At 56.0% G+C, this 12398-nt stretch overlaps 2 protein-coding genes across 5 annotated transcripts in view; one reads left to right on the top strand and one right to left on the bottom strand.

Moving 5' to 3' along the window:
• Nucleotides 1–12398, bottom strand: part of LOC101939990 (adenosine receptor A1) — a 76436-nt gene that overhangs the window by 24557 nt on the left and 39481 nt on the right. Inside the window, exon 1 of one of the 4 annotated variants that reach the window (XM_065592323.1) lies at nucleotides 1648–1802. The exons of the other annotated variants lie outside the window; for them this stretch is intronic. Coding sequence (XP_065448395.1) covers nucleotides 1648–1739 — 92 coding nt within the window. The 5' untranslated portion in view covers nucleotides 1740–1802. Of the gene's footprint in view, nucleotides 1–1647; nucleotides 1803–12398 lie in introns of those variants that run through there. 4 annotated transcript variants of the gene reach the window in all.
• LOC135983034 (golgin subfamily A member 6-like protein 4) lies at nucleotides 575–12143 on the top strand. Its single transcript, XM_065592321.1, has 2 exons — nucleotides 575–699; nucleotides 2512–12143. Exon 2 carries the CDS (start codon nucleotides 6599–6601, stop codon nucleotides 8483–8485), a length of 1887 nt encoding a protein of 628 aa, XP_065448393.1. The 5' UTR covers nucleotides 575–699; nucleotides 2512–6598; the 3' UTR covers nucleotides 8486–12143.

The raw sequence follows: 12398 nt of genomic DNA, 5'->3' as shown, positions 1-12398 counted from the left end.
AGTTCTATTCCCTTCTCCAGGAGCAGTGCCAGTGGCTAGCAGGGACCAAACAGCCTTCTTCCCGCAAAGTATTACTGATCAGACCCACACGCTCCTGCTGCAGTGCCTCCCTCTGTGTCAGCCTATCTCCTTAGCCAGCGGCTGACCCCTGACCCCTTTCCACTCCTGACAACAGCTGGTTTAACCCTGGGGTGCTCTTTTGATCTCCAAGCTCCCAGCCTTGGCAACACTTGCAGCTTGTTGAAGATAAGATACAGGATCCTTGACACTAACTTGCCCCACTGTCTTTCAAGTGTGTGCTGGCATGTCCTTATCTAAACCGGTTGTGTGGCTTTCCTGTTTGCTCTTCCCCTATAAAGTCAAATGCATACATTGATAGAGGACATTCTAATCACACACCCACATTATACAGTAACCTTGTCTTGCTAGCCAGGTCATAATAGTCACACCAATATATGGGAGCTCCTTGTCTCTCACGTAATGATTAGCTGGTAGATGATGACACGGGCATGACTCATCAGCCAATCCAACCACTCACTTTCAGCAACCAATTGTATAATAAGGGGAAATGTAGTTCTGTGCCCAGGAAATACTAGAGGCCAGGGGTGAGACCAGGGTGCTCTGAGTTACCCCAGTGTAAATCCACGGACTGCAGGGGAATTGCTCTCGATAACGGAGAGAAGAATCTTAGACCTCAAGGTGAGCGCAATGGATGCTGGCGATGGAATGAACATTGTGTCATTCATTGTAAGCCATCAGCCTACTGATGATGCTGGCAATGAGGCCTGCACCAGGAACAATGGACAGACTTGACCTACAGGGGCCGGTTTTCCTCCGAGATGTAGCTGCTTCCCTACACATTTCCCTGTGATGCTCACGGGGCTGCCAGGGCTGCAGGCAGAAGAAGAGTGGAAGCAGGGCTGGTCTACAGGTAGAAATGTCACAGCATTACTATGGGTATAATTATACAGCTATAGATATACCAGTATAACTCCCCCGTGGGAATAAGAGTGACCCTGGTGGAGCAAGACAAGTATAACTATAGCCGTCTAGTTATCCTGCAAGAGTAATGCTAGGGCATTTCCCCGTGTAGACCAGTCCTAAATCTGCAAGGGCTGCTCCTCCCACTGCTGCTTCTGGACTGTGGGAAGGGAACATGTGGGGAGAAGCAGGAGGAAGAGTGGGAGGGCCACAGAGATGTCCAGCTAGTGATGGAGAAGAGGCACCGTGGGAGACACAGGGCTGCCCATTCTCAACCCCTCCCGCTGTGGAAGCATTCCCACTGCTGCCACCACGCCGAGGAGAGAGGAAAGCAGGCGGCGGCCCCTTGCATAGCCAGGGCCGGCTCTAGCTTTTTTGCTGCCCCAAGCAGCAAAAAAAAGCGCCGCGCCCAGCCCCCCCGCCGAGCACCGGAGCCCGTCCCCCCCCCTGCGCCGAGTGCCGCCAGACACCCCCCCCCCGAGCGCCGAGCCCCGCGCCGCCCCCCCCAGCGCCGCGCCGCTGGAGCCCGCCCCCGCCCCCAGCCGAGCGCCGCCAGAACCCCCCTCCAGCGCCGCGCCCGCGCCGCCCCCCTCGCCGAGCCCCTCACAACCGGAGCCCGCCCCCCCAGCGCCGCGCCGCCAGAGCGCCCCCCCCGCCGCCCCTTACCAGGTGCCGCTCCAAGCATGTGCCTGGGTGCCTGGTGCCTGGAGCCTGCCCTGTGCACAGCTGAGCACCTGCCTCTGAACGCTGCCACTCATTCACCGGCGATGTTGATTCAAACCGGGGGCAGTGAGTGAGTCCTCAGGCAGATTCTCCAGCACCAGTCAGGCTGGTATCGGAGCAGAAAACGAACACCACGAAAATAAAACCAGTGCCAAAATGGTTCTGAAGTGCCCGTTCTGGAGAGAGCACAGGACAGGGCTGGGACTTCCAGGGACACAGATGAGTCTCTCCTGCCAACTCCTCACAGAGCCAGGACAGCTCTCCTCTGTCTCACTATGGCGCTGCTCTCTGGCAGCGAGGCGTCCCGCTCAGGCAGAGCTGTCCTCGAGACAGATTGGGTCTGGCGCGGCACAGGTAACCAGCATGGGGGCACAGCATGCCCAGTCTCTGAGCACTAGAACTGGGATATGTGGGCCAGAAAAGGCCAGGGCTTGGGCCAGCTCCTCCTCAGGCTGGTGAAGCAAGGCTTGCATGGGAGGAGTGCCCTCGAAGCCCCATTCACTTTGGTCCATGCCAGCCTTAGACACGAAGCGCTTCTCCTCTGCCCTGTGCTTTGGGTGGCAAGTCACACCAGCGCAGGGCAAGGGCTGGGTCAATAGGGGTAGGTACAATGGACTGCTCTGCCTGGGAAGGTTTTGCTCCAGATTACCCAACAGATCAAGATGAATCAAACCACAAGAATTCGTGTCTTATGTGACTCACTAGCATCTTCCTGGTTTAAACTCTCAGCCAGGAGGGTCACAAAATAGTCACAGTTTCTCCTTGAAGGAAAAGCAGATGTTGATGCGGGTAAATATTCTCTCCCAGCGCAGGCACAGATGTCAAGCCAAAGACAGGAAGAAAGGAGAATGCAAACAACAGTGAGAACCCTCGCCGAAGCTGCACCCAGCTAGGAGCCCTGCAGGACACTTCTCCTTCAGCACCTCTGCAGTTGCTACGCTCATTTACCCAGGATGATTTCAAAGCTCCCACTCAACCCACCATCACAATCCATTGCCAGAACATCCCATATCTGCTCTGGTAATGCCAAAGAAAGGCTCTCTTTGTACAAGATATGGAGTCACACGGGTGAAATTCACCCCTAAGCAAAGGCCTGTGCATTAGTGAAGGGCGTTAAGGGAGGGGAGGACTTTTGCTGGCCCTCTGCATGGAGGGAATTCCACCCACACTAAACACTCTCTTTCTTTAATCTCTCCTCCCCGTCACATTCACTAGTCAGTTTTGCTGTCCTTCACCAGACCTTTCGTCTTTCTGCTCAATCACGGATAAGATGAGGTCTCCAGTAGTCAGGCAGGATTGCCCAGTGGCAAGAGCACTAGCCTAGGATTTGGAAGACCCGTGTTCAAGTCCCTGCTCTACCAGACTTCCTGTGTGACCCTGGTCATATCACTTTGCCTTTCTAAAGCTCAGTCGGCATGTGTCAATCAGGATAATAGCACTGCCTAGCCTCCTGGGGGTGTGATGAGGGTCAATCCATTGAAGACTGTGAGGTGCTCAGACAAAATGGCAGGGGAGTACCTTAGACAGCAGCGGGGTCAGTTGCACCATTTGGCTCTAGACTGACAGTGGCATTACTGTGCAGTTGTGCAGGCAAGCTACATATTTGCCCTGTGTGTCTTTCTGTTCCAGTCAGGGTCTCACTCTGTGCTCATTCCAGTAGTAGCTGGGCACGTTTGTCTGGATCTTGCAGTTTACAGCTAGGAAGTCAACTTTGCCTGATGGCAGGAGACAGCGGTTGGGGAAGATGGCTTTGGTTATCCAAAGAATAGACAGCAGCAGCCAGGAAGGGACTGGGGAAGAGGAGGGTGACAACTCCAGCGAGTCAGGAGGAAGAGGAGGAGGTGGGTCTGTGGAGGAATAGGTGAGGGACAGGCAGAGGAGAAGCAGGAGACAGCGTAAATGTTTGATCTGGTGAACAAAAGCACTGCCCTGTGACCTAAAGAAGAAACTCCATTAGCTGGTAGCAGTAGAAGGCTGTTGTACTCTCCGAGGCAGACACAATACATGTTGCCTGTGCTTTGCGGCAGCTCCAGATACTGTGGGAAGGTAGGTAGGAAGAGACTGGCCTGGGAGAGGAACTAGTTCCAGAGGGGCAGGGGTGGTGGGCGGGGCCTCCAGTTAACGAGTGAAGGCAATTTCCTCTGTTCTTTCATTTATGCTGCAGGCTTCTCAAACAGGTGAGTGCCGGGCATGTTAATGAGGACGGATTCACGGGCTCTGGGAATTTTCCACCTCCTTCTCCAGCTCCTATTTGCATAAAGATTTCATTAAAATAATCAAAAGTGCCAGCCAGCCACAAAGAAACTGGAGTTGGGTGCAGCATGCCCCAATTCTGTCAGCGGAGGGAATTGGGCTCTTGTTCACAGCTCCCTGGGAAACAAAAGCTAAGGGAGAGAAAAGGGAAGAGGAAGAGCTGGTGGGAGGCCGGGACTGATGCAGCATCTCGCATCACTACGAGTGGTTTAAGGATCCTGACCCCATTGGACCCAATGGCAAAAGTCCCATTGATTTTGATGGAGTCAGGATTTCACCCTACATGTACTGTGTCATTGCAATTTCATACACTTCTAAGGGAAAGCCACTCCCATGCTGATGGCCAGCACCCATAGCCACTCAAATCCCACCACTAGAGTCCCCTCCACTAAAATGGCACATAAGTAAGGCTACGAACCTATCACGGCGTCTGCGATTTTATGAGATCTCTGTGACTTCTTGAGAATTCCAATAACTCAGCCCAGGGCAGCAGGGCTCAGGCTCGGGCCAATAAATCCGTGATTTATTATTTCCGGGTCCTGTCCGTGACTTTTAATAAAAATACTTGTGCCAAAACCGTAGCCCTACACATAAGTGATGCGTGGACCATCTCTGCGCAAGGGAGATTTTCACCGCCTACGAGTTTATTTCAGCTCAGTGCCAATGATTTTTTTAAACCAGGATGCTGTCAGTTCAAAGCTGGCACTGGTATCTGAACACGGCTACGTGCCCCCAAGCAGGCTAAGGAGGGGGGGCGGGGCTGGCTGGCTGGCTAGCGTGGTGCATTTGGCTCACAGCTGTTCAGGAAGGGACCCTGAGTGCTGTGTGGCTCTTTGTGACTGCTCTGGACTTTGTCAATCGTTCTTTCTTGTGATCAGGTGTCCTGTGGGAGAGCCCGGGGCTCACCACAAACAGCTCAGGGAGTCACCCACCCTACCAGCACCCAACGAGGGTGCTGTGCACAATTAGCACGCGTGTTTCCGACCAGCTAGCCTCCTTCTTTGGCGTGCCACTCCAAGTGATGCTCAGCTCTGAGCACAGAGAGGGGCCTAGGCCGGGTGATAAGAAGACTTCAATTCAATTCAAAGCCCATGTACCTTAGAAACCAGCCTGGGTGTACAGGGTGGGTCTCCCGATCATCCTTCCTCAACCACTGTGCGCCCCTTCCCACCCCCATCCTCTCCACCATGCTCCCCTCCAATTTATCCGATGAAATGTAAAGCTCCCCTCCCCAAGCAGGATCCCCAGGGAAAGACAACAGCTGTTTTCAGGGATAAATTGCTACTGTTGGTAGCAGCTCAGCTGTGCTGGCTGTCGTTCCCACTGGAGATGCCATTCGCTCCTGGGGATTTATCGCTGTTTAACCTCTCAGATTGTCCCATCGTCTCTCGATGCCTCTCTCACTCCAACACAGCTTGCTCTTTGCTACCTCTAATGAGTCACCCTGGGGGAGCTGGTTCCCCAAGCATCCTGTGGGGAAAGCTCACACATGGTGCTCATTTAGCTGTGCTGCAATTGCTTTGACAGCCCCTTCACTCCCTGCCAGTCTAGTGGCCTTGAGGATTCTCCACTGGGATTCCTCCTTCTTACTGATCAGATTTCAAAGGTTACAGTATTTCTCTTTTTACCTGATGTATCTACACAATGGACAAGAGTGGTTGTCATCCTGCTTCCTGTGAACTGCGCCTTTAAAAGCAGAGAAATTCCCCTGCCATTCTGTGGCTCGTTTCAGATGCAGATTGTTACCGAGTGAATTACCCTGTGCTCTCTCTCTTTCTCTCAACCATAAGACATTATACTGGTTCTTTCTTTCTCTGTGGTTTTCCTTATGTGACGAACTGGGCCTGTTCTTACTGTGGTCTGTGAATGCTGACAGGGGAGTGTGGCTAGGATAGTCTGCATTGGGGGATGGGTTTGGGAGTCTGCCCGAAGGTGAATACCTGAGCGTGTAACATGAGAACCCAGGAAGGGGTTGGAGGCCAGGTGACACCTTGGCCCGGGAAACTGAACAAAGGCGGTGGGAGGGGTCGCTGAAGGCAGAGTGCTGGAAGCGGGCTGGAGAGATGGCTGGGAGGCAGAGATGGCTCTGACCCCCCAAAGGGGGGTGGGCTGGGATGCCCTGGGACCCCAAGCTGGACCTAACTGAAGGGGGGGGCCCTGTTGTCTGTGCCTGCAAGACCTGTCTTGGACTGTATTCCTGTCATCCAAATAAACCTTCTGCTTTACTGGCTGGCTGAGAGTCATGGTGAATCACAGGAAGCCGGGGGTGCAGGGCCCTGAGTTCCCCAATACTCCGTGACAACTGGTGGCAGCGGCGGGATCTACTGCACCCCGTGGACGGCACTTCCTGCAGTAAGTGACTGGGGAGCAGTAAAACGAAGGGGGATTGACGGGGACCAGGCGTGCTGAAGAGTGAGAGAGAGACGGTTATTACCCCTGGGAGTGTGTGACCAGCGAGAAGGACTTTTGCAGTAACAGGGTCCCCCGGGGGGATCGCAGCGAGTGGTCCCAGGGGCGGAGGAGTCTGCAGCTCGACCCTGGCAGAGAGGTGGTGACCTCGAGAAGGGCTGGCACACTAGGGGTCTCCCTGGGAACTGTGGGGAGCTGTGAGCACACAGGCCGGTGAGTGGCCAGCAGGAAGATGTATGCCAAGCGGCTTAAGAGCGACCTGGTGGAGCTGTGCAAGCAGAGGGGGCTGCGCAGTGGGAGGCTCACCAAAGAACAGCTCATTGCCCGGCTGGAGGCGGAAGATCGCGCGAATGAACTGCTCCCTGTGTCTCAGGGAAGCAGCCTGGCAAATGCAGCGCAGGCACCAGAGTCTGTCCCAGCTGGGAGTGGTCAGCCGGCTGCTGAGGGCTTCCCGAGACCCCTCCTTCCTATGCCTAGGAGAAGGGTGGGGAGGAGCCCAGCAAATACCGAAGGCGCCGTGACCCCCCCGGCCAGCAGGGGATCCTCCCGGCGAAGCTCGCCAGCCAGCAGAGGATCCTCCCGGCGACGTTCGGCATCCGTGGAGCGGAATTGGCTGGAATGGGAGAAAGAGCTAAAACTGAGAGAGCTGGAGGATCGTGAACAACAGAGACAGCGTCAGCATGAACGGGAGGAGAAAGAGAGACAGAGACAGCATGAACGGGAGGAGAAAGAGAGACAGAGACAACATGAAGAGAGACAGCATCAGCATGAACGGGAGGAGAAAGAGAGACAGAGACAGCATGAAGAGAGACAGCGTCAGCATGAACTGGAACTGGCGAGATTGAAGGGCAGCGAACCCCCGGCTGCGGTGAGTGAGGGGGGACCCAGGACTGCACGGAGCTTTGATAAGTGCATCCTGGCCCCACGCAAGGAGGGGGAGGACATGGATGACTTCCTGGAGGCCTTTGAGACGGCCTGCGAGCTGCACCGGGTTGATCCCGCAGACAGACTCCGGGTCCTCACCCCCTTACTGGACCCCAAAGCCGTGGCATTGTACCGCCAACTGGAAGAGGCAGAGAAAGGGGACTACGAACTATTCAAAAAGGCCCTGCTACGTGAGTTTGGGCTGACTCCTGAGATGTACCGGGAAAGGTTCCGGAGTCAGGATAAAACCCCTGAGATCTCATATCTGCAACTAGCCGTCCGCATGGAAGGATACGCCAGCAAGTGGGCTGATCGGGCCCAGACGAAGGAGGACCTGGTCAAACTGCTGGTACTGGAGCAACTGTATGAGTGGTGCCCATCCGACCTGAGGCTGTGGTTGGTGGACAGAAAGCCCGAGAACCCGCGACATGCAGGCCGGCTGGCCGATGAGTTTGTAAAGAGCCGGTCAGGAGATAACAGGGAGGAGTCCCAAAGGAACAGTCCCACCACAACGCAGAGAGAGAGTCACCATGGGACCTCCCCGTGGGAAAATACAGAAAAACCCCATCAAAGGGGAACATCCGGCGTCAGGACCATCCGACCCACTCGGGGGGACCCATGGGACATGGGCTGCTACCACTGTGGCCAAAAAGGCCACATACGGGCCCAGTGCCCCAGGCTCAGGGACAGACTGAGCAGGCCGAACCCACAGAGGGTTGACTGGGTAGAGACCCAGCCCGGCGAGAGGCAGCATTCCCAGGGAAGGGGGGCTGGCAGAGTACCACCTGCTAAGGAGGGAGGAGAGCTCCAGGCCAGCTCCTCTAGGGGGCTGGATGCTCCAGACTCAGGGTTTTTGGTTTATACGGTGGGCGCAGGGCTGTCCCTCCGGAGAGAGTACCTTGTTCCCCTGGAGGTGGATGGGAGGAAGGTCAATGGATACTGGGATACGGGTGCAGAGGTGACGCTGGCCCGGCCCGAGGTGGTGGCCCCAGATCAGGTGGTGCTCAACACCTACCTGACCCTGACGGGGGTGGGCAGAACACCAGTCAAAGTGCCCGTGGCAAGGGTACACCTGAAGTGGGGGGCCAAGGAGGGCCCCAAGGATGTGGGGGTACACCCGTATTTGCCCACTGAGGTATTGATGGGGGGGACCTGGAGAACTGGCCAAGCAACCCCCAAAGGGCACTGGTTGTGACCCGCAGTCAGAGCCGGCGAGGGGCACTGCGCCCTGGCCTTGGGGGGGGTGCCTTGCCTGAGGCGCAGGACCCTAACCTGGTGGGGAGGGAACGCCCAGGGACACGGCTCAGGGAGGCTGCAGCTTCAAACCCAGCGGGCGAGAAAGAGCAGGTGGCCATCCCTGTCCCAGCTGCTGAGTTCCAGGCCGAGTTACAGAGAGATCCCTCCTTGCGGAAGATAAGGGACCTGGCCGACCTCAATGCGGTACAGACCATGGGACGAGGTGGCCGGAAAAGGTTCCTGTGGGAGAAGGGGTTCCTGTACCGAGAATGGGCCCCCCCAGGGAAAATGGAGTCAGGGGGGATCAGGAGGCAGCTGGTGGTATCCCAGAAGTATCGCCGCCAGCTGCTGTGCCGGGCCCATGACATTCCCCTCTCAGGGCACCAGGGAACCTGGCGTACCCAGCAGAGGCTGCTACGGAGATTTTACTGGCCTGGGGTCTTTGTTACTGTCCGACAGTACTGCGGATCCTGTGACCCCTGTCAGAGGGGGAGGAAGGCCTGGGACAAGGGGAAAACAGCTTTAGGACCCTTGCCCAGCATAAAGGATCCTTTCCGAAGGGTGGCCAAGGTTAAAAGGGCGGCTCTAAACCAAGAGAGCCCAAAGCACAGACCTCCAGACTGGAGCGCTGGGAGAAGACCACAGCCCAGTTGGAACCCCAGAGGTATGGGGGTGGGAAAAGGGCACAGGCCGCATAAACCTTCCCACATGCGAACTGCGAGGGCCATCAAGCACCCCCAACCTAAGGGGGGGCGTGAAACTGGAGAGGCCTGGTGTAATTCTCACCAAGGAATGGGAGGGATGCGGGGGCATCCATGGGAACGGGGGGTAGGTTCGAACTTCCCCGGGTCACTGGCTAAAGTGACCCTGCTCAGTTCGGTCTCGAAGGGGGGAGATGTGACGAACTGGGCCTGTTCTTACTGTGGTCTGTGAATGCTGACAGGGGAGTGTGGCTAGGATAGTCTGCATTGGGGGATGGGTTTGGGAGTCTGCCCGAAGGCGAATACCTGAGCGTGTAACATGAGAACCCAGGAAGGGGTTGGAGGCCAGGTGACACCTTGGCCCGGGAAACTGAACAAAGGCGGTGGGAGGGGTCGCTGAAGGCAGAGTGCTGGAAGCGGGCTGGAGAGATGGCTGGGAGGCAGAGATGGCTCTGACCCCCCAAAGGGGGGTGGGCTGGGATGCCCTGGGACCCCAAGCTGGACCTAACTGAAGGGGGGGGCCCTGTTGTCTGTGCCTGCAAGACCTGTCTTGGACTGTATTCCTGTCATCCAAATAAACCTTCTGCTTTACTGGCTGGCTGAGAGTCATGGTGAATCGCAGGAAGCCGGGGGTGCAGGGCCCTGAGTTCCCCAATACTCCGTGACACCTTAATTTGAAGCAGGGCCGGCTCCAGGCACCAGGCACCCAAGCACATGCTTGGGGCGGCACCTGGTAAGGGGCGGCGGGGGGGAGCGCGGCGCGGCATTCCGCGGGGAGGGGGATGCGCTCCGGCGGCGCGGCAGTCGGCGGGGGCGGGCTCTGGCGGCGCGGGGGCGGGCTCCGGTGGCGCTGTGCGGCTCTCGGTGGGGGGGGGGGCAGCGCGGGGCTCAGCGCTCGGGGGGGGGGGTCTGGCGGCACTCGGCATGGGGGGCGGGCTCCGGCATGCAGCGCTCGGCGGGGGGGTGGCGCGGCGCTGGAGGGGAGTTCCGGCGGCGCTCGGCAGGGGGTGGGGGCGGGCTCCGGCGGCGCGGCGCTCGGGGGGGGGGGGTTCCGGCGGTGCTTGGCGCCGGGGGGGTGGCGCGGGGGGGCGGCACTCTGGGGGGGGTTCTGGCGGCGCTCGGCGGGGGGGCGGCGCGGTGCTCGGCTGGGGGGGCGGCGCGGCGCTTGGCTGGGGGGCTTGGGAGGCGGCGCTTTTTTTTGCTGCTTGGGGCAGTAAAAAAGCTAGAGCTGGCCCTGATTTGAACTAAAGGTCACCTCAAGTGACAGACACATGATTTGCTCTTTGGGCATTGAAAAGATAGATTGTTATTTTCTTTTAACAACAGCTATAACCCTTCAAGCTTCTAGGCAGAAAGCAAAGTTTCATTAGGCAGATGCTTCCCCTGTAGGCAGGTTATTCCATAATTGCCCACTAGGGGGTTCTTGTCTTGCACCTTCCCCTGGCCACGGTTGGAGGCGGTATACATTGCTTTGATCTGTTATGGCAATTCCTATGACCCTAAGTTATAGTGGTGTGAATCAGGAGTAACTCCACCGCTCTCAGTTCACACTAGTGTACCTTAGATCAGCAGTTCTCAAACTGTGGGTAACGACCCCGTTCTAGTGGGGTCACCAGGGCTGGTGTTAAAGTGGCTGGGACCCAGGGCATGGGGCACGGGCTTCGGATTCAGCCCTGGGCGGAAGGGCCCAGGTTACAGACCCCCCCTCCCGGGGATGAAGCCCTTGGGTGGGTGGGGGGCTCGAGCAGGCTCAGGCTTCTGTGCCCCCACTCCTGGAGCCGTAGTAATTTTTGTTGTCAGAAGAGGGTGGGGGGTTGCAATGAAGTTTGGGAACCGCTGCCTTAGACCAAGATCTGTCCCTTATATTTCTTCATACAGCCACTCTGGCTGTCTCCATTTCTCAGGGCAGAGTTTCTCTTCCATTGCATAAGCCTCAGCGACAGAGAGCGCTCACCGCTGGTGCACCCCCTAGTGGCTGGGCTAGCACAGCGGGCACTTCTCCTCTAGCGCCCCCTGTCGGAGTCAGCCCATTGAGCGTGTGACAATAACCTTTGCCTTTTGCTCTCATATCCCGCACTCCATTCCTGTTGCTCTGTGCATAATGCCAGGGTCATCCCTGCAGTGCTGCGCTCGCGCCAGCCTGCTAGATTTCTAAATTTCGGCCACTTTGCATTGGTCTCTGTTGGTGCTCGTGTTACTGCTCACTGTAGTACTAGGATTTTATGTGTTATGTAAAGCAGAAATGTTATGAAAGCAGAAAGGAATGGCCTAGTGTGCCATTGGTAAAGATGCATCAGCCAGAATCGTGTGTCTGAAGCTGATGTCAAGGCAGTAATAGACCTTTAGGGTCACCGCTTTGTTGTAGGTTTAAAATTAGCATTTTGAAATAAGTAAAAGAATGCAAGGATTGTTTTCTCCTGCATTGCAATTTGATATTCCTGTTCAAATGTTCTATGTAAATCAATCCTATTTTGTGTGTGAATGAGGAATGTGTGTGTTAGAAGATACGTGTGAAGGCCATCACCGGACCAGATGTTCTAGGGAGGAACCAAGGACAGACGTAAAGGCGCCAGGAGATTGCAACACGCCCCATTGAGATGTCAAAGGAGGGTAGATTGACGATTCTAAAAATGAGGGAGGCACCTATCAATGGGGACAAGATAGGTGTGCTCAAAACTAGCATGGAGTAACTCCCCGAGAGACTGATGAAGGAACAAGATAAAGGATGAGAAAAACAATTTAAGAAAACAAACACTCGTCAAACAGCGATTGTTTACAACATGACGGTGCAAAACTCATTGGTCCCCTATGAAGGAAGATTACTGTATAAACAGGGGGCCTTGCCATGAAACTTTGGGTTCGTCCTGCCAAGACTTCCCCGGAGCATTGTGTTGTTTCTGACAGAACCTGGCTCCTCCATACCCGTGATCAACTTAGCTGGTCACTAGGTTGCTCTGGACTCTGGACCGGTAACTATAACGTTGACTGGCGGGACAGCGTGTGTGTGTGATTGAATGCATATGCTAATTGTTGTATCTCCAATAAACGAGGCGTATTGCCTTTTCCCTTGAAGAAGATCCCATTGCTTCTTATCACTCTCCATCATCCTAAGCTCGGCGAGTTTCCTTCTGCCTCGGTCTTCCTCTTCTACAGGAGATGCTAACAGAGCTA

Source organism: Chrysemys picta, chromosome 4, assembly GCF_011386835.1.
Source record: "Chrysemys picta bellii isolate R12L10 chromosome 4, ASM1138683v2, whole genome shotgun sequence".
Lineage (NCBI taxonomy): Eukaryota > Metazoa > Chordata > Testudines > Emydidae > Chrysemys > Chrysemys picta.
Note: the sequence above shows the minus strand (reverse complement) of the source record. Positions and strands in the feature narration are given on the sequence as shown.

Coding starts and splice junctions, on each gene's coding strand:
- LOC135983034 (XM_065592321.1), top strand. CDS start 6,599: ATGTATGCCAAGCGGCTTAAGAGCGACCTGGTGGAGCTGTGCAAGCAG.